We start from the raw sequence: 22,205 nt of genomic DNA, 5'->3' as shown, positions 1-22,205 counted from the left end.
TTGCTCTAGCTAGACCTTTCAGTACAATGTTAAATAACAATAGTGACAGTGGGCGTCCTTGTCTTGTTCCTGATCTTAGAGAGAAAACTGTTAGTCTTTTACCATTGAGTATGATGTTAGCTGTGTTTTTCATAGATGTCCTTTATCATGTTGAGAAAGTTTCTTTCTATTCTTAGTTTTCTAAGTTTTATCAAGAAGGAGTGCTGAGTTTTGTCAAATGCCTTTTTGTATCAACTGAGATGATCATGTAGTTTTTTCCCCCCTATGTTCTGTTAATATGCTGTATACATGAATTGATTTTGTTATGTTGAGCCACCCTTGCATATCAGGGATGAATCCCATTTGACCATGGCATATAATTCTTTTGATGTGCTATTGGATTTTTCTCCTGATTTTTAGTGAGGATTTTTGTATATTTGTCTGAGTTTTCTTTTCTTGTTTTCTTGTTTCTGAGTTCTCTTCTCTTCAATTTTTTGGAAGACTTTGAGCAGGATTGGTGTTAATTCTTCTTGGAATGTTTGGTGAAATTCACCTGTGAAGCCATCTGGTCCTGGGTTTTCTTTGTTGGCAGGTTTTTGATTACTGATTCAATCTCTTTACTAGTAATTGATTTGTTGATATCTTCTATTTCTTCTTGAGTCAGTGTAGGTAGTTTCTAGGAATTTGTCCATTTCATCTAGGTTATCCAGTTTCCTAGCATGTAGTTGTTCATAGTATCCTCTTATAGTCTTTTTTATTTCTATGGGGTTAGTAGTAATGTACCCTTTTCATTTCTGATTTTAGTCATTTGTGTTCTCTCTTTTTGTCTTTGTCAATTTAGCTAAAGTTTTGTTGATTTTATTGGTCTTTTAAAGAATCAACTTTTGATTTTGTTGATTCTCTCTATTGTTTTTTATTCTGTATCTCATTTATCTCTCCTCTAATCTATGTTATTTCCTTCCTTTTGCTTGCTTTGGGTTTAGTTTATTCTTTTTTTAGATCCTCTAATTTTGAGAAAAGATCTCTTGGAGAACTTTCTTCATTTTAATGTAAGCATTTGGAACTATAAATTTCTCTCTTAGCTGCATCCCATACGGTTTGGTATGTTGTGTATGAATTTTCATTTGATTCAAGATGTTTCCTAATTTTCCTTGTGATTTGTATTTGGCCCATAGGTTGTTTAAGGGTACATTGCTTGATTTCCACATATTTGTGAATTTTCTATTTCTCCCTTTATTATTGAGCTCTAGCTTCATTCCATTGTGATCAAAGAGATACTTTATAATTTTAATATTTTTGAGTGTTTTTTTATTGTGAAAAGTAACATATACAAAAAAGCAATAAATTTCAAAGCAAACTGCAACAATTAGTTGTAGAACAGATTTCAGAGTTTAATATAGGTTACAATTCCACAATTGTAGGTTTTTCCTTTTAGCTGCTCCAAGGCACTGGAGACTAAAATAAATACCAATATAATGATTCAGCAGCCATATACATTTATTAAATCTGATCTTCTTTGTTAAAACCTCACCTTCTCCTTTGATCTTTCTCCCAATCTTTAGGGATATTAGGGCCATGCCCATTTTAACTTTTTCATGTTGGAAAGGGCTGTTGATAACATGAGATAGGTAGATGGAATTATCTGATATTCTGGAGAGGCTGGCCCCTCTGGGTTTTAGGACTTATCAGGTCTAGAAACCCATCTGGAGGTTATAGGTTTCCAGAAGGTAATCATAGTATATGGAACCTTTGTAGAATCTCAGATAAAGCCCTAGGTATTCTTTAGGATTGGCAGGAATGGTTTTGGTTGGGATTTGGCAAACCATGATAAGTTGCAATATCTAGCTAAAGCTTGATTTTAATATTTTTGAATTTATTGACACTTGTGTTGTGACCTGCCATATGATATGGTCTCTCCTGGAGAATGATCCACGTGCACTAGTGATGAAATGTTCTATATACTTCTGTTAGCTCTAGCTGGTTTAGGGTATCATTCAAGGTTAGAGTATCATTCAAGTCTTTTATTTGCTTATGAGTCTTCTGAGTAGATGTTCTATCCATTATTGAGAGGGGTATATTGAAATATCCTAGTATTAATGAGGAATCATCTATTTTTCCCATTAAATCTGTCAATATTTGCTTCAAGTATTTTGGGACTCCTCTGTTAGGTGCATATATATTTATAATTGTTATTTCTTCCTGTTGAACTGACCCTTTTATCAATATATAGTGACCCTTTTTGTCCCTCATAGCAGTTTTTGACTTAAAGTCTATTTTATCCGATATTAGTACAGGTACCCCAGCTCTCTTTTGATTACTGCTTTGCATGATATATATATTTTTCAGCCTTTCACTTCCAACCACTTACCTCTTTGAATTTGAAGTTAGTCTCTTGTAAACAGCATATAATTGGGTCATGTTTTCATCCATTCTGCCAATCTCTGCCTTTTGACTGGGGACTTTAATTTATTTACATTTAAAATCGCTACTGATAATGCAAGACTTTCTTCTGCCATTTTGCTCTTTCGTGTTTGGAAGTCTTATACCTTTTTGATACTCAATTCTTCTATTAATGCTCACTTCCATATTTATATGATTTTTTGTATTGTACCATTTTGAGAAACTTCTGATTTCTTTTTGAATGTATTTTTTCATGTATTTTCTTTGTGGTTACCATGAGGTTAAAATTTAACATCCCATAAGTAAAACAATCATATTTGCTTTGATACCGACTTATTTTCAATAACCTACACATACATTGTTCCTAGACCTCTCCATCCTACCCTAACCCCATTTTTTGTACTTATTACAAGTTATATCTTTGTACATAGTATAATTTAAAGAATGTGGACCCTGTAGTTAAACTACCTGATTCAAATCCTTATTCTCCCAGTTATAAGCCATGTGTGAACTCTAGCCACTTAACATCTCAAAGTTTATTAAGTTCCTTACTCTTAAAATGGGATATTATATTACTTAAACTGGGTATTATGAAAATTAAATAAGAAACTACTTAGCACAGTACCTGATATAAAGTATTCATCCAATAAATGCTAATTCCCATTATTACATGAAGAACCATTTCAACTTAAGGATATAGGAATGATAGAGGCCTGAGATTCAGAATGAAATTGATCTTGTTTTTCTAAAACTAAAAGTGATCTAAAAACAAACGAAAAAGAAACTCAACATTGGACTGGAGAGCGAAATCTGACGGCTTAGTGAAAAAGAAGTATACTCCTTAATTGAAGTTAAATGAGAGGCAGTTAGCTTCTCCCAAAAAAGTGATGAAATAGTCCACACATGAAATCATTACTTTATTTATAACAGACTTAATATTTTCAAAGAACATATAAAAAGCTCAGTATGTGTAATGTTATGTGAAAAATGGAAAATATAAAAAATGATTTTATGGTGAATTCCGGGAAGATGGCTGACTACAGCAGCTTAACCTTAGCCCTGCTCCACGGAAAAGTTAGAGAAGGGACAGGAGGGCGACTGAGGCAGCAATTTGGGAGTGCAGCTGACCTGGGAGAGCCTTCTGTACCACACGTGGCAGTACTGATTGCAGAGGCTGAGGAACTGAGAGGCAGAAAGCTGGAGCCTGGTGTGGAGGCATGGAGAAGCAGAGCCCATGGGAGTGCATGGACGGGTACACGGGACTAGAAGTAAGCCAGGCTGCATTCCTTGGGCACACTACCCTCACTGTGCAGCCCTGTGACCTGCAGCTCACCCCACACACCACACACCTGAACCTCCCTCACCCGCATTCCCATTTTCCATGCTCCAGGTACCCCCATCCCATCAGCCCCCAGTGCACGTACCTGCCCCACACCTCCACTCCAAGTGCAGCCCAACCTGCCTGTCCTACACCCCTCCCAAGCACTAACTCCCCCTCCGTGTTCCTTGCAGTCTGTTCCCAGCGGACAAAGTTTGTGGGCACTAACCTTCACACCTAGGCTACCCCTCCCATAGTGTCGCACAGCCTCACCCCACACTCCCTGAGCTCAGCACATCCGTTTATGGCACTCCTAGGCCCATACATTCGCACAGGCCCCCAATCAGGTCATTCAGCTCTGGGAACTGCACGTTATAGCAATCCTTGATCTGCTCATGCACACAACCCTCAGCCTCACTTCCCAGCCCTGAGAAAGTGCTGAACTGCACAGCCGGGTCACATCTGTGCCCAGTCCATGAAGGCATAATGCAGACCTGCTGCTACAGCTCTGTGCATGTGCACCAAGGGTCCCATGTCTTAGATCAGTGAACACCAGGGTTACATCCCCCAGACTGGTGCGCCCACATAGCTACATCTTCCCTGGCCGCTGGGCACCCATGTTCACAAACACCAGCGTTAACATCCCCAACCTGCACCTATACCTGCCCTGAAACAAATCACCGTACTGAGTGCTCCACCCCATGCCCTGTTCCCTGCTGTACAACCATCCCACAAACACAAGGCCTTAGACTACTGAAAGAAGTCAACTCCCAAAGTAAATCAATCAAGATATCTACATGCGGTGAAGACAGCAGATCACTAAGCATATCACAATGCAGAAAGATATAGCCCTGCCTAATGACCAAATTAAAACACCTGAGGAGACATAGATGTTGAAACATCTAATCAAAGATGTTCATACAACTCCACGTCATAAAATAAGTGGGATAGCAAATGACATACAGGAGATCAAGAAGACAGTAGAAGAGCACAAAGAGGAATTTGAAAGAATAAACAGAAAAATAGTGGAAATCACAGAGATTAAAGACTCTGTGACCAAATAAAAAACATACTAGAGGCACATAACACCAGATTTAAAGAGACAGAAGAAAGAATAAGTGATATAGAGGACAGGATAATTGACTTCAAAGACTCAAAACAGCAAGTGGCAAAAAAGATGGAAAAAATTAAATGGGAACTCAGGGAAATGACAGACAAAGCAAAGCACACAAATGTAAGAATCCTTGGTGTCCCAGAAGAAGAGAGGAGTAAAGGGCAAGGAAGAGTAGTTGAGGATATAATGGAGGAAATCTTCCCAACCCTCATAAAGGACATAAATATACAAGAAATCCAAAGAACTCCAAACAGAATAAATCCAAATAGGCCTTCCCCAAGGCACATACTAATCAGTTTGTCAAATGTTGAAGAGAAGCAGAAAATCCTGAAAGTGGCAAGAGAAAAACAATCTACTACATACAAGGGAAACCAAATAAGCCTGAGTTTAGACTACTCAACTAGCACCCTGGAGGTAAGAAGGCAGCGGTATGATATATTCAAGATCCTGAAAAGAGAAAACCTTCCAGCCAAGAATGCTGTACCCAGCCAAATTGTCCTTTAAAACTGAGGGAGAGATTAAAACTTTCACAGACAAAGAAGTCCTGAAAGAATTTGTGAACAAGAGACCGGCCCTATAAGAAATACTAAAAGGAGTTCTGCCAGCTGAAAAAAAAAAGACAGGAGAGGGAGGCCTAGAGGAGGGCACAGAATTGAAGAGTACCTCCAAGGGAAATTTAAAGAATGCAAAGAGAAAGAGGGAAAAGAATATATAGATCTTACAAATAAAATAAAAAGATAAGATGGTGGAATCAAGAAACGCCTTTTCAGTAATAACCCTGAATGTTAACAGACTAAACTTACTAACTGAAAGATACAGATTGGCAGACTGCACCTCAAAAGACTTTGTCAGAGGGGTGAAGAGGCAGCTAACTCAATGGGGGAAGGTATTTGGAGATCACATATCAGACAAAGGTTTGATTTCCTGTGTATACAAAACAATCATACAACTCAACAACGAAAGAACAAACAATCCAATTATAAAATGGGCTAAAGATATGAATAGGCATTTTCTGAAGAGCAAATACAGATGTCTCAAAAGCACATGAAGAGATGCTCGTTTTCATTGGCTATAAGGGAAATGTAGATCAAGACTACAATGAGATACCACCTCATACCTGTAAGAATGGCTGCTATTAAACAATCAGAAAACTGTAAATGTTGGACAATATGTTGAGAAACTGGAACACTTATGCACTGCTGGTGGGAATGTACAATGGTGCAGCTGCAATGGAAGACTGTTTGGTGGTTCCTTAGGAAACAAAATGTTGAGCTGCCCTATGACTCAGCAATAGCACTACTTGATATATACCCAGAAGAGCTAAAAGCCACAACACAGACATTTGCACACCGATGTTCATAGCAGCATCATTCACAATTGCCAAAAGATGGAAACAAAGCAAATGCCCATCAACAGACAAGTGGATCAACAAAATGTGGTATATACATACAATGGAATATTATGCAGCAGTAAGACAAAATGATGTCCTGAAGTACATGATAAGATGGATGAGACTTGAGGACATAATGCTGAGTGAAATTAGCCAGACACAGAAGGACAGATACTGTATAAGTCCACTTTTATGACCAGCATAAAGGTATAATCAGAGGCTTGTAATACAGAATATAGGGGACGTAGAAACTCATAGAAGCTAGAGATGGGTGAACTGTTAGCTAATGAGGTTGAACTCCAATGTAAGGGAATAGATAGGAGCGAAGGTGATTCTCTAGTGGGTCAAGAAGTAATATTACCATATTGAAGATGAACAAGATTGAAAGGGATTGTACAGACCTGTGTCCCACTGACTCACACTAGAAGAATGAATGAGTTCTTATAAGAATTACTTCAAAGATATGATTCTTGTATAAAGAGTGTTTAACTACTGAGATGGGAAAAGTGCTATTGCATGCTATGAGCTATTTTCAAAAGGAAACCATCAGCACTACTACAGCAACAGCAGAGGTAAATAATGGGAGGAGGGACAAAAATTAAGAGGAGGTTTAGATCTCCTATTTGATGAGGGTGTGTTTATTGGTTTTCTTTCTTTTGGGAACAATGAAATTATCTAAAATTGAGAATGTTAATGGACTGCGGACTTTGGGTCCTCTACATGATGCCTGATGAATGCAGGTGGCTGAAGGATGCACTGACAGAGAAGTAGATTGGCAAATGATGGTGTATACTTATGAATGAAGGCTGTGCCGCTACAAAAAGGAACAATGTCATGAGGCATGCAACGATGTGAATGAACACTTTGGACATTTGGTGAGACAAAATAAGCCAGAAGCAAAAAAACAATGGTATGGTCACCTTTAGAAAATGCTTATAAGAAAACAGGGGCCTAGGCTGTAAGCTTTTAGAGCAGACACATTAAATCCGGAGTGATGATTATTATTTCTGGATTTTGAGAAACGGTTTTATATATATGATCTGATATTTAGAGATAAAAACAAAGCCAAACAGGTTTGGGTTAAAGTAATTCAGAACATAGGGGTAAGGAAAACAGTGTCTATATTTTAGAACCACACATACTCTTTGAGACCAATGGAATAAGGGTTTGTTTGATCTGGAACGGAAATTTTCTGTAGTGCATAATCTAATTCAACCTATCTGTATAGCTTATTTGAACAACTGAAACAGAGCACAGAATAAGGAAGAGGTCCTTTAATCCTGTATAGATTATTATAATGCCTTGAAACATCCTACAGTATATTAACCAGATAATCAAAAAGTATTGGCAAAGGCTATGGGACTATTAAACTTTACCATCAGGGAATCCCCTGATACTGCTTCAAACCTTAGAGATACCCAAATCAATATGCCATGCCCTTGATCATGAGGCTTACTCTTGTGAAGCTTATGTAGGAGGTGGAGAAGCTTATACTACCTATAGGCATGTCTAAGAGTTACTTCTGGAGAACCTCTGTGTTGTTCAAATGTGACCTCAGTCTCTCTAAGCCCAACTCTGCAAGTGAAATCATTGCCCTCCCCACTACGTGGGACATGACATTCACAGGTGTTAAGTCTCCCTGGCGATGTGGGAGAAGACTCCCAGGGATGAATCCAGACCTGGCATCATGGGATCAACAATTCCATCCTGACCAAAAGGGGCAAAAGAGATATAATTAATAAAGTATCAATGGCAGAGAGAGTTCAATTAGAGGTGAGAGGCTACTCTGGAGGTCACTCTTATACAGCTTTAGGTAGACCTTACTACCTATCATAACCTGCCAACCCCCAACCAGGACTATTCCAACCAATCCTAAAGAACACCTAGGGCAATATATAAGATTCCACAAGGGTTTCAGGCACTAGAGTAACTTTCCAGAAACCTACAACCTCCGGATGGGTCCCTGGTCTAGATAAGTTTCTGAAACCTAGCCCAGCCTCTCCAGAACATCAAATAGTTCCATCTCCCTTCTCCATGTTAGTGACAGATCCTTCCAACAGCAAAAATTTAGAATTGCCATCGCCCAAACAACCCCAAAGAGAGGAATGGGAAGATCAAAGGTGATGGTGGAATTATACATAGAAGATAGGACTTAACAAATGAATATGAAAGCTGAATCATTAAGTTGATATATCTTTTAGTCTCCAGTATTTTAGAGCGACTAGAAGTAGGAACATAAAACTGTGGAACTGTAACCCATGTCAAAGTCTGAAATATGTTCTACAACTAATTGTGGTGCTGTGTTTTGAAATTTATAGCTTTTTTGTATATAAGTTATTGTTCACAAAAAAAGAAGGAAAAAAAGGCGATTGTGATGATAAAAAAGTAAAAAAAAAAAAAAGCTTGTTATACAAGTCCTTGATATAGTATAACAGAGAAGACAGGATTTAACAAATGAGTATGACTGCTGAATCATTATATTGATATTTCTGTTCATCTCCAGTGTCTTGGAGCAGCTAGAAGAAAAAAATGAAAACTCATGGAACTGTAACCCATACCAAACTTTAAAATCTGTTCTATAACTGCTTGTTAAAATGTTCTTGGAAATTTATTGTTTTTTGTATATTTGTTATATTTCATAATTTTAAAAATGATAAAAAAGATATAATCTGAAAAAAGTGATTTTATGGTATGCTCTCAGTATTATTTAAATATATGTTATAGTAAAATTTCATTTAATTCTCATTTCAGTCATTCAAGGTAGGTATTGAAATAAAAAGATTAAATAACTTACTCAAGGTTGCAAAGCTGAAACAGTATATATACATGGGAAAGAAACTAGAAATTCACCAGGAAATTAATTTGTAATCTCTGTGTGATAATACTTGGAGTGATTTTTATGTCCTTATAATATGTATTTTTCAAATTTTCCATAATACATGCTGTTTTTATAACAGAAAAAGCAATAAATGTCACTTATTTATTTATTTATTTTTGTTATTACCTTCATTGATCACAAAAAGCTCTTTCACAGAAACATAATTCTAAGCCAGTCAGTTAACATATAGCTCACAAATATGCATGCATTTTCCCCTGAGATTCTGTAATGTAATGATCTGTGACCTTAACAAAGATATGGGGTTAAATTGTCGTGAATAGGTTTGGTGAGCAGTATCATGCGAAAAATGAGAGGGGCTGACTCAATCTCAGAATAATGATCTTTGGAAGAGAATCTCTGTCACCTTTCTCTGAACTTTTAAATTTTTCTAAACATAGAATGTCTATTGTATGGAAAGACAAACATTCAAAGATTACAGGATTTCTGATAAAGATTTGAGGATTTTCTCTCATCTTTGTACATTTCCGTGCTACCTGTTCCTTTACTGTGAAGTGTTTCATGGGCCCAAAGACGCCTGAGACTCTTTAAGAGTTATCTGATACCTTATTGTTGTATAACAAAGCTCAAGTCTTTCTCAACTCTCTTTTCTCCTCTTCTTGATGTTCTTAGGTGCTGATATCCATGGCTTCCAAAACTTCCATCCTAAGAGATCTTCTGACATATCACTGGGACACATTGTCGATGAAATACAGAGAAATGAGAAGCCCGTGGTGGCAGCTATCCAAGGCATGGCCTTAGGAGGGGGATTCGAGCTGGCCCTGGGCTGCCACTACAGGATTGCCCATGCAGAGGTAACATCTGAGGCTCTACGTGAAGCTTGGTCTGTGCAGCTTTTCTTTAGATCAGTCATAAGCATCAGTGGTGCTAATTTGCAAATGGTTAGCTCACTGGTTGACAACTGTTAGGTATCTCTAGTGCTGATGTTTAGATGTTATGTACCAGTTCAGTGGTACCGATTGTTAAAGTACTTCCATTCTGGTTGGTAAATAGCTGCTACCCTGAGCCCCCTGACTGTTCCTTTGCTTTCCCTAACCATAACTCTTGGACCATTCCATGATCCACAAACTAAAGGAAAATTCCTGGGTCAGTAGAAGGCCTCCAGGACTCTGCTGCAGTACTGTGACCCATATCAGATTCCACTGAACCGTGCTCATGGTTGACTGTCTCCCCTGAGTATGCATACATATTTACATTCTCATTTTCTGTTTCAGAGATCTCAATTTTGTGGTCTCTTATAATTATCAGTACCTGAGAAGACAAGTTCCTATTAGAAAACAATACAAAATTAGTAAATACTTTTGTAAATATATTTTATTTGGGCTATTAGGCATGCAAAATGAGGTTTGTGATACAAGTCTTTTAACAGTAACATTTTTGTAAGTAACATTTTTTCTAATGATAAAAATAATGCTCATAGGGTAGTGCCAGGGTAGCTAACTCAGTGGTAGAATCCTCGCCTGCCATGAGAGAGACCCAGGTGCAATTCCCCGACCCTACACTTGCCAAATAAAAAATAATGCTCATAATTACAGGATATTAGAAAATACAGGAAGGTATAAAGATATATATCTTAGTTTCCTAGGGCTGCCATGACAAGGTACCACAAACAGCATGGCTTAAAACAACAGTGATATATTGTCTGACAGTTCTCAAGGCTAAAAGTCCAAAATTAAAGTGCCCTCAGGTTCATGCTCTCTTAGAAGGCTCCAGGAGAGGATCTTTCCTTGCCTTTTCCTAGCTTCTGGCTGTTATCACAATCCCCGGATTCCTTGGCCTGTGGAAAGCTAATCCCAATCTCTGCCCCTTGCTTCATGTGGCCATATTCCCTCTGTGTCTCTGTTTTCTCATGGGATCTCCTCTTTGTCTTTGTATCTCTTCTCATCTTCTTATAAGGACACCATTCATATTGGATTATTACCCTAATTCAGTATGACATCATTTTAACCGATTACATTAGCAAAGATTCTATTTCTAAGTAGGGTCCCAGTCACAGGTACCAGGGGTTAGGGCTTCAGCATATCTTTCTGGAGGACACAATTCAACCCATAACATATCTAAACTAAACTCAGAGTGCAGAAATAACCACTATTAACTATCTGTTATATTTCCTTCTGGTCTTTTTCCTGTGCATCTTACAGTTCTTTTCCCTCTTTGCAAACTTAAAAAAAAGAAATTAAGGGGTTTTATTCTTTTTTTAACTTTTAAATTGTAAAATATAACATATATGCAAAGCAAAGAAAGAAAAGAGCGAAAATTTTTTTCATCACATAGTTGTATATTCATGATCATGATAATTTCTTAGAACATTTGCATCAATTCAAAAAGAGAAATAAAAAGAAAACAGAAAATAAATCATACATACCATACCCCTTACCGCTCCCTTTCATTGATCACTAGCATTTCAATCTACTAAATTTATTTTAACATTTGTTCCTCCTATTATTTATTTATTTTTAATCCATATGTTTTACTCATCTGTCCATAAGGTAGATAAAAGAAGTGTCAGACACATTGCGAAAGCTATATCATTATATAATCCAAGAAACATGGCTATTGGAACACAGCTCTACATTTTCAGGCAGTTCCCTCCAGTTTGTAACGCCTTAACTAAAAAGGTGATATCTATTTAATGCTTAAGAATAACCTCCAGGATAATCTCTTGAGTCTGTTTGGAATCTCTCAGCCATTGACACTTTATTTTGTCTCATTTCACCCTTCCCCCTTTCAGTCGAGAAGGTTTTCTCAATCCCTTGATGCTGAGTCCCAGCTCATTCTAGGATTTCTGTCCCACATTACCAGGAAGGTCCACATCCCTGGGAGTCATGTCCCATGCAGAGTCATGTCCCATGCAGAGTCATGTCCCATGCAGAGAGGGCAGCGAGTTTGCTTGTCATGTTGGCTGAGAGAGAGAGGCCACACCTCAGCAACAAAAGAGGTTCTCTTTTGTTTTAAGTAGGCTTAGCCTATCCTTTGCGGGGTTAAGTTTCATATGAACAAACTACAAGATTGGGAACTCAGTCTTTTTTGCTTTGGTTGACTCCACTGTGTATGAGAATCCAGAATTCTCCACTTAGGGAAGTTGAATTTTCCCCCTTTCTCACCATTCCCCCAAGGGGACTTTGCAAATACTTTTTTATTCACTGTTTAAATCCTTCTATAATTTATCAAGGCATCACTCTGGACAAACCTACAAAATCTTATGCGCTAGTCAAGATTCCATGTACATATGATGTTCAATTAAGCTGTCCACATAAGTTATATTAGGAAATGCACTAGTCAAAATATAAATTTGGTACCAAATAAACATTTTTTGCTTTAGTCTCACACATAAGTTAAAAATTTATAAATATTAATTACCATCTATTTTCAACATCCTGCATTATTGAAATTCCTTTGTTCTTCCTCATGCAAAACATTTTTAAATTTGTACATTTAGTCACTATCATTATACTATACTCTAGGCATTCCTAGATTATACCATCTCAGTCTTTATCATATATCTTTCCTTCCGATCTCATTTGTGCCCCCAGGCCTCCTCCCTCTATCATTTTCAAATTCAGCTTCATTCAGCATTCTAACATTATTGTATTACAGTTAGGTAGTATTGTGCTATCCATTTCTGAATTTTTACAATCAGTCCTGTTGCACAATCTCTATCCCTTCAGTTCTAATTACCCAATATCTACCCTATTCTATCTCCTGATGATCTCTGTTCTTAACTGAAATTCTACAAATTCATTCATTAATGTTAGTTCTTTTCAGTGACACTATATAGTATTTGTCCTTTTGTTTCTGGCTAATTTCACTCAACATAATGTCCTTAAGGTCCATCCATGTTGTTACAATCTTCATAACTTTATTCTGTCTTACAGCTGCATAATATTGCATCATGTGTACACACCACAGCTTGTTTAGCCACTCATCTGTTGATGGACATTTGGGCTGTTTCCATCTCTTGGCAACTGTAAATAATGCTGCTATAAAAATTGGTGTGCAAATGTCCATTTGTGTCTTTGCCCTCGTATCTTCTGAGTAGATACCTAGTAATGGTATTGCTGGGTCATATGGCAATTCTATACTTAGCTTCCTGAGGAACCGCCAAACTGCCTTCCAAAGCAGTTGTACCATTTGACATTCCCATCACAGTGGATATCTGTATCTCTTTCTCCATATCCTCTCCAGCAATTGTCGTTTTCTGCTTTATTGATAATGGCCATTCTGGTGGTGTGAGATGATATCTCATTGTGGTTTTGATTTGCATTTCCCTAATAGCCAGTGAAGTTGAGCATCTTCTCATGTGCCTTTTAGCCATTTGTATTTCCTCTTCTGAGAAGTGTCTGTTCAAGTCTTTTGCCCATTTTGTAATTGGGTTATCTGTCTTTTTGTTGTTGAGTTGAACAATCTCTTTATATATATCCAGAATATATTAGACCTTTATCTGATATATCATTTCAAATATTGTCTCCTGTTGTGTAGACTGTCTTTTTACTTTCTTAACAAAGTTCTATTATGCACAAAAGTGTTTAATTTTGAGGAGTTCCCACTTATGTCTTTCTTTCTTCAATGCTCATGCTTTGGGTGTAAGGTCTAGGAAACCATCTCCTATTATAAGATTTATAAGATATTCCCCTACATTTTCTTCTAACAGTTTTATAGTTGTAGATCTAATGTTTAGGTCTTTGATCCATTTTGAGTTAATTTTTGTAAAGGGTGTGAGATATGGATCCTCTTTCATTCTTTCGCATGTGGATATCCAGTTCTCTAGGCACCATGAGTGAAGAGACTGCTCTGTCCCAGCTGAGTTGGCGTGACTACCTTATCAAAGATCAATTGTCCATAGATGAGAGGGTCTATATCTGAAGACTCTATTCAATTGCATTGGTCAGTATATCGTTCTTTAAGCCAGTACCATGCTGTTTTGACCACTGTAGCTTCATAATATGCTTTAAAGTCAGGTAGTGTGAGAACTCAACTTCATTTTTCTTTCTCGGAATTCTTTTAGCTATTCATGGCACCCTGCCCTTCCAGATAAATTTGGTTATTGGTTTTTCTATTTCTGGAAAGTAGGATTTGGGGATTTTAATTGGTATTGCATTGAATCTGAAAATCAATTTAAGTAGAATTGACCAATCCATGAACACAGTGTGCCCTTCCCTTCATTTAGGTCTTCCGTGAGTTAACAATTTCTTATAGTTTTCTCTGTCTAGATCTTTTGTCTCTTTAGTTAAATGTATTCCTAAATATTTTATTCTTTTGTTTGCAATTGTAAATGGATTTTTTTTCATGATTTCCCTCTCAGATTGTTCATTACTAGTGTGTAGAAACACTACAGATTTTTGAGTGTTGATGTTGTATCCTGCCACTTTGCTGTACTTATTTATTAGCTCTAGTAGTTTTGCTGTGGGTTTTTCGACATACAGTATTATATCATCTGCAAACAGTGATAGTTTTACTTCTTCCTTTCCAATTTCGATGCCTTGTATTTCTTTTTCTTGTCTAATGGCTCTGGCTAGAACTTCCAACAAAATGTTGAATAACGGTGGTGATAATGGACATCTTTGTCTTGGTCCTGATCTCAGGGGGAAAGTTTTCAGTTTTTCCCCATTGAGGATGATGTTAGCTGTGGGTTTTTCATGTATTTCTTTTATCATGTTGAGAAAGTTCCCTTCTATTCCTATCCTTTGAAGTGTTTTCAACAGGAAAGGATGTTGAATTTTGTCAAATGACTTTTCTATATCAATCAAGATGATCATGTGGTTTTTCTGCTTTGATTTGTTGATATCATGTATTACATTAATTGATTTTCATGTTGAACCATCCTTGCATACCTGGGATGAATCCTACTTGGTCATGGTGAATAATTCTTTTAAATGCTGCTGGATTCTATTTGCAAGAATTTTGTTGAGGATTTTTGCATCTATATTCATAAGAGAGATTGGCCTGTAGTTTTCTTTTCTTGTAATATCTTTGTCTGGCTTTGGTATGAGGGTGATGTTGGCTTCATAGAATGAGTTAGGTAGCTTTCCCTCCTCTTCAATTGTTTTGAAGAGTTTGCGCAGGATTGGTACTAATTCTTTCTTGAATGTTTGGTAGAATTCTCATGTGAAGCCATCTGGTCCTGGGCTTTTCTTTTTGGGGAGCTTCTTAATGACTGATTCAATTTCTTTACTTGTGACTGGTTTGTTGAGATCATCTGTTTCTTTTCGAGTCAGTGTTGGTTGTTCATGCCTTTCTAGGAAGTTGTCCATATCATTTATATTGTCGAGTTTATTAGCATAAAGTTGTTCATAGTGTCCTGTCATTACTTCCTTTATTTCTGTGGGGTCAGTGGTTATGTCTTCTCTTCCATTCTGATTTCATTTATTTGCATCCTTTCTCTTCTTCTTTTTGCCAACATCGCTCAGGGTCCATCTATCTTATTGATTTTCTCATAGAACCAACTTCTGGTTTTGTTGACTTTCTTGATTGTTTTCATGTTCTCAGTCTCATTTATTTCAACTCTAATCTTCATTATTTCTTTCCTTTTTCTTGCTTTGTGGTTAGTTTCCTGTTCTTTCTCTAGTTTTTTCAAGCAGACACTAGGTTCCTTGATTTTTGCCCTTTCTTCTTTTTTGATATAAGCATTTGAGCAGTAAATTTCCCTCTTAGCACTGCCTTTGCTGCATCCCATAAGTTTTGATATGTCATTTCATATCATTTTCATTTTCATTTGCCTTGAGATATTTACTGATTTCTCTTGTAATTTCTTCCTTGACCCACTGGTTGTTTAAGAGTGTGTTGTTGAGTCTTCATATATTTGTGAATTTTCTGGCAGTCTGCCTAGTATTTATTTCCAGCTTCATTCCTTTATGATCTGAGAAGGTGTTTTGTACAATTTTGATCTCTTTAAATTTATTCAGACTTGCTCTCTGACCCAGCATATGGTCTATCCATGAGAATGATCCATGAGCACTTGAGAAAAAGGTGTATCCTGCTGTTGTGGAGTGTAATGTTCTATAAATGTCTGTTAAGGCTAGCTCATTTATTGTATTATTCAAACTGTCTGTTTCTTTATTGATCCTCTGTCTAGATGTCCTGTCCATTGATGAGAGTGGGGAATTGAAGTCTCCAACTATTATGTTGATGTGTCTCCTTCTCTTTTCAGTGTTTGCCTCATGTATTTTGGAACACTCTGGCTTGGTGCATAAATGTTTATGATTGTTATGTCTTTTGTTGAATTGTTCCTTTTATTAATACACGGTGTCCTTCTTTGTCTCTTTTAATTGTTTTATATTTGAAGTCCAATTTGTTGGATATTAGTATAGCTACTCCTGCTCTTTTCTGATTGTTATCTGCATGAAATATCTTTTCCCAAACTTTCACTTTCAACCTGTACTTATTCTTGGGTCTAAGATGCATTTCCTGTAGACAGCATATAGATAGGTCCTGTTTTTGAATCCATCCTGCCAGTCTGTGTCTTTGATTGGGGAGTTTAATCCATTAACATTTAATATTATTACTGTACAGGCAGTACAGTAATAATAAAAAACTTTCTTCTACCAGTTTGCCTTTTGGATTTTATATGTCATATCTAATTTTTCTTCTTTTTACCTTTACTGATAGTCTTCATTTCTACACTCTTTTCCAAACCTCTCTCTCCTGTCTTTCTTGTATCTGTCTCTAGTGCTCCCTTTAGTATTTCTTGCAGAACCGATCTCTTGGTCACAAAATCTCTCAGTGATTTTTTGTCTGAAGATGTTTGAATTTCTCCCTCATTTTTGAAGGACAGTTTTGGTGGATATGGAATTCTTGGTTGGCAGTTTTTCTCTTTTAGTAATTTAAATGTGTCATCCCACTGTCTTCTCGCCTCCATGGTTTCTGCTGAGAAATCTATGCATAGTCTTATTGAGCTTCCCTTGTATGTGATGGATTGCTTTTCTCTTGCTGCTTTCAAGATTCTCTTTCTCTTTGACCTCTGACATTCTGATTAGTAAGTGTCTTGGAGAATGTCTATTTGGATCTATTCTCTTTAGGGTATGCTGCACTTCTTGGATGAGTAATTTTAAGTCTTTCATAAGCATTGGGAAATTTTCAGTGACAATTTCCTCCATTAATTTTTCACCTCCTTTTCCCTTCTCTTCTCATTCTGGGACACCTACAACATGTATATTCAAGTGCTTCATGTTGTCATTCATTTCCCTGAGTCCGTGCTCATATTTTTCCATTCTTTTCCCTATATTTTCTTTTTCTTGTCAAATTTTGGATGTCCTATCCTCCTGTTTACTAATCCTATCTTCTGCCTCTTGAAATCTGACATTGTAGGTTTCTGTTGTTTTTATCATCCCCTCTACTGTACCTTTCATTCCCATTAGTTCTGTGATTTGTTTTTTCAGACTTTCAATTTCTTCTTTTTGTTCACCCCTTGCCTTCTTTATATCCTCCCTCAATTCACTGTTTTATTTTTGATGAGGTTTTCCATGTCTGTTCAAACATTCTGAATTAATTGTTTCAACTCCTGTATCTCATTTAAATTGTTGATGTGTTCCTTTGACTGGGTCATATCTTCAATTTTCCTAGGGTGATGTTATTTTTTTGCTGGTGTCTAGGCATTTAATTACCTTAATTAATTTATTCTGGATATTGTTTTCACTTTGTTTACATAGGATTTTCTTGCTGGATGACTTTGTTGTCTATCTGTTTTTTGACATTCACCTCAGCTTATTCTGGACCTCTAGCTTAGGTTTTGTTTAACAAGTTAGAAATTTTCCCTTCTTGTTTTCTTGTTTCCTGCCCTACCTGTATGGTGCCTAACCGCCCCCCCCCCCCACCTTTGGAGGGGCTACTCGGTTATTACAGACCCCAGACAGATTTTCCCAGGCCAAACTGGCCTCCTGTCAAGAAGAGAGAGTCACCTGCATCAGTTTTCCCTGTGGGTGAGACCCAGCAGATTGAAAGGCTTTCCTATGAAGCCTCTGGACTCTCCATTTTTCCTATCCTGCTCAGTATGTGGCACTTGTCCACCTGCAGGTCCCACCAGCATAAGGTGATGCAGTACCTTTAACTTCAGCAGACTCTCCCTGCTGGGGGCACGGTGGAGACAGAGGAGAGGTTGTAGGCTGGCTTTAATGCTTCCCTTTTCCAGACCCTGAGGTCTGAACTCCTTGAGTGAGGGATTCCACCTGAGCTGGGCCCCACCCCTCTTCTTGGAAGATACATGCTCCAGAGAAACACTCAAACAAGCTTAATTCTGCCTATTCCTGGGGCAGTGGAGCCAGAGAAGTCTTGCAGCTGTATCAAAAGAGCAGTCAAGCCATAGAAACACAGCCACCAAAATGAAAGTGAAAAATCCTTTTCAGAGCAGGACCCCCATTCCTTGGATTTGCCAATCAAGAGCTCAAGTTGGTATGTTGCTCTGTGTATCTCCAGGTCCTATATGCCACCTCCTTTCCTTCAGGGCCCAGACCTTTTCAGATTCAAGAAAGCCTCTGTTTTTTTTTTTTCTTTTTCCATCAGCCCTCCCCCCTCTATGCTGCAGCAAAACCCAGCAATCTCTGCTTTTACTCAAGGTTCAGCTGAGCTGAGGGCCTATTTTTAGTGGTCAGAATTTGTTAATTAATTCCACAATTGGAGTTTGGTTGCACCCAGCCTGTGCTGCTGGTAAAGTCTCTTTCCTTACCCCTCTGGGAAGTAGCCTATGGTGGAGGGTGGCCAGCCACCACAGCTTGGAGAACTCATGTTTCTGGGTGAGCTTGCAGCCACCCAGCTGGTCCTGATTGGTGTATGCTGTGTGTCTGGTCACTGACATGGTCCTAGCAGTTGTTCTGTACTGTTCCTGGCTATTTATTAGCTGCTCTGGAGGACAAACTAAATTCCACACCTTGCTAAGCCACCATCTTGGCCCCTCTCCCAAGGGATTTTATTGTATTTAATTTTTACTCTATTTTATGCTAATATTATATTTAATGCATCATTAAGTATTTTTTATCCATACTACCAATCTCTGCCTTTATTTGGAGAGTTTAATCCATATATATTTAATATAATTACTGATAAGGAAGGACTTCTTCCATTGTGCTATTTTTTCATATATGTCTTATGTCTTTTTTATTCCTCAGTTCCTCCATTTCTGCCTTTATTTGTGTTAAAGGGTTATTTTCTAGTATACTCTTTTAATTCCCTTGTTATTTTCTTTCACTATGTATTTTCTATGTATTTTTGAGTTATATTCTTGGTGGTTGTCCTGGAGATTATAATTAACATCTTAATTTATAAAAATCTTGTTCATATAATACCAATTTAATTTGAATAGTATACAAAAGGTTTGTTCCTATATAGCTCCCTTCCCTTCCTCCCCTTTATGCTGTTATTGTCACAGATTACTTATAAACTCTGTGTCCATCGATATGGTTTGTAATTAATTCTTTATGCAGTTGTCTTTTAAATCAGATAGGAAAAAAAGGAATTAGAAATAAAAAATACATTAATAATGTCTTTTTTATTTACCTATATCATGACCTTTACTGGTGTTATTTCCTACTGTGGATTCAGGTTACTGTCTCACATCATTTCATTTCTGCCTGAAAGACTCCATTAACATTTCTTTTAGGGGAAATTTGATGGTGACACACCTCTTCCATTTCTGTTTATCTGGAATGTCTTAATTTCTCCTTCATTTTTTGAAAGATAGCTGTGTCAGATGTAAAATTCTTTGACAAAGCAATAGGCCAAGCACTCAATCTTGGAGTTTATTCATATGAAACTTATCCCTGCAAATGATAGGCTAAGCCTACTCAAAATTAGGCCTAAGAGTTACACCCAGAGAACCTCTTTTGTTGCTCAGATGTGGCCTCTCTCTCAGCCAATAGGACAAGCAAACTCACAGCCCTCCCCTGTCTCTATGTGGGAACTGACTCCCGCAGGTGTAAATCTTCCTGGCAACATGGGACAGGAATCCTAAAATGAGCTGGGACTCAGCTTCAAAGGATTGAGAAAACCTTCTCAACCAAAAGGGGGAAGAGAGAAATGAGACAAAATAAAGTTTCGATGGCTGAGAGATTTCAAACAGAGTTGAGAGGTTATCCTGGAGGTTATTCTTATGCATTATATAGATATCACCTTTTTAGTTAAGGTATATTGGAGAGGCTGGAGGGAACTGCCTGAAAATGTAGAGCTGTGTTCCAGTAGCCATGTTTCTTGAAGATGATTGAATAATGATATAGCTTTTGCAATGTGACTGTGTGATTGTGAAAAGCTTATGTCTGATGCTCCTTTTATCTACAGTATGGACAGATGAGTAAAACATATGAATTAAAAATAAATAATAAGGGGAATAAATATTAAAGTAAATTTAGTAGATTGAAATACTAGTGATCAATGAAAGGAAGTGGTAAGGGGTATAGAAAAAAGGGAAACAAAGGCTAAAATATATTGGGTTGATGGAAATACAAGCAGTCAATGAGAGGGAGGCATAAGTGGTATGGTATATGTGAGTTTTTTCTTTTTTCTTTTTATTTCTTTTTCTGAATTGATGCAAATGTTCTAGGAAATAATCATGGTGATGAATATACAACTATGTGATGATATTGTGAGTTATTGATTACATGCCAAGAATGGAATGATCATATGGTAAAAATGTGTTTGTTTGTTATGTTTAAAAAAATTTTTTAATTAAAAATAAATTAAAAAAATCTAATACCTGCACATAAAAAAAAAATTCTTGGTTGACAGTTTTTTCTTTCAACACTTTCAATATGTCATCCCACTAATCTTTGGCCTTTAGCATTTCTGATAAGAAATTAGCTGTTAACCTTATTATAAAAACCCTTTTCAAATAGCATTTTAAATGATTGAATAATTTTTGTCATGTAGATATGCCTAGATAATGATGCTGTGAAATTTTGTGTCAAGTTTTTGTGTGGACATATGCTTTCATTTCTGTCATATACCCAGGAGTGGGGTTGCTGGGTTATACGGTAACTCTATGTTTAACCTTTTGAGGAATTGCCAGACTGATTTCAAAGCAGGCACACCATTTTGCATAATTATTTGTAATGTATCAGTGTTCCATATTCTCTGCATCCTCTCTAACCCTTGTTATTATCTTCCATTTTGATTATAACCATCCTAGTGGGTGTGAAATGATACCTCGTTACGGTTTTGATTTGCATCTCCCTGATCACTAATGATACTGAACATATTTCTTGTGCTTATTGGCTATTTGTATTTCTTTTTTGGAGAAATTTCTATCAGAGCCTTAGCCCATTTGAAACTTGGATTATTTGTCTTTTTATTATTGAATCGTAATAGTTTTGTTTGTTTGTTAGTTTTGTTTTGCATGGGCAGGCACCAGGAAACGAACCTGGGTCTCCGGCATGGCAGGCGAGAACTCTGCCTGCTGAGCCACCATGGCCTGCCCTGTAGTAGTTTTTTGTATATTCTAGATATAAATCCTATATCACATATATGATTTGCAAATATATTCTCTCATTCTGTAGGTTGTCTTTTCACATTCTTGTGCTGCCTGACTCTTACAGTACTCCAGAAAGCTGTTCTTGGGTATCATTTTTTTTGTTGGCTGAGATAGGTCATAATAGAGAAAAAAATACGTAAGAATGCTAGAGGTGCGCTTCAACATAAAGACACAGCTCTATGTTGTTAATTAAAGGAGAGGATGTACATTAATTTTCCCCATATAAACTTGCTGATTTCTATGAAACAATATTTTTGAGGATGTGAGAAATCCGGGGCAATCCTTACCTTTACTCTGAAATATTATCTGTTCTAATTGCTTTTATGTCTTCAATCTTTGATAGGCTCGAGTTGGCCTCCCAGAAGTCACACTAGGACTTCTTCCTGGTGCAAGAGGAACGCAACTTCTCCCCAGACTCATTGGAGTTCCTGCTGCACTTGACTTAATTATCTCAGGTCAGCAGAAACCTTGCCAACAGCTGTCTAGATCAATGCAAGGAATAGGACTTAAGTTTGAGAAGCCTGTTATACATCCAAATGGAGATCTCAAGTAGGCAGTTGAAAACACTGGCCTGAAGTTCAGGAAAGAGATCTTCTGAACTCCTCTCAGCCTCCATTTTCTTATCAGTAAAATAACCACATATGGTTGTTTTAAGGA

At 37.2% G+C, this 22,205-nt stretch overlaps 1 protein-coding gene across 3 annotated transcripts in view; it reads left to right on the top strand.

The window, feature by feature from the left end:
• EHHADH (enoyl-CoA hydratase and 3-hydroxyacyl CoA dehydrogenase) overlaps positions 1 to 22,205 on the top strand; it is an 87,595-nt gene that overhangs the window by 35,478 nt on the left and 29,912 nt on the right. For all 3 annotated transcript variants that reach the window (XM_077117777.1, XM_077117775.1, XM_077117776.1), the window contains 2 exons: positions 9,710 to 9,891; positions 21,892 to 22,003. In XM_077117777.1, the coding sequence (XP_076973892.1) occupies positions 9,710 to 9,891; positions 21,892 to 22,003 (294 nt within the window). The remainder of the gene's footprint in view (positions 1 to 9,709; positions 9,892 to 21,891; positions 22,004 to 22,205) is intronic.

The sequence above is a fragment of the Tamandua tetradactyla genome, chromosome 10 (assembly GCF_023851605.1).
Source record: "Tamandua tetradactyla isolate mTamTet1 chromosome 10, mTamTet1.pri, whole genome shotgun sequence".
NCBI lineage: Eukaryota > Metazoa > Chordata > Mammalia > Pilosa > Myrmecophagidae > Tamandua > Tamandua tetradactyla.
The sequence above is the reverse complement of the archived record's forward strand: the minus strand, read 5'-3'. Positions and strand labels throughout refer to the sequence as shown.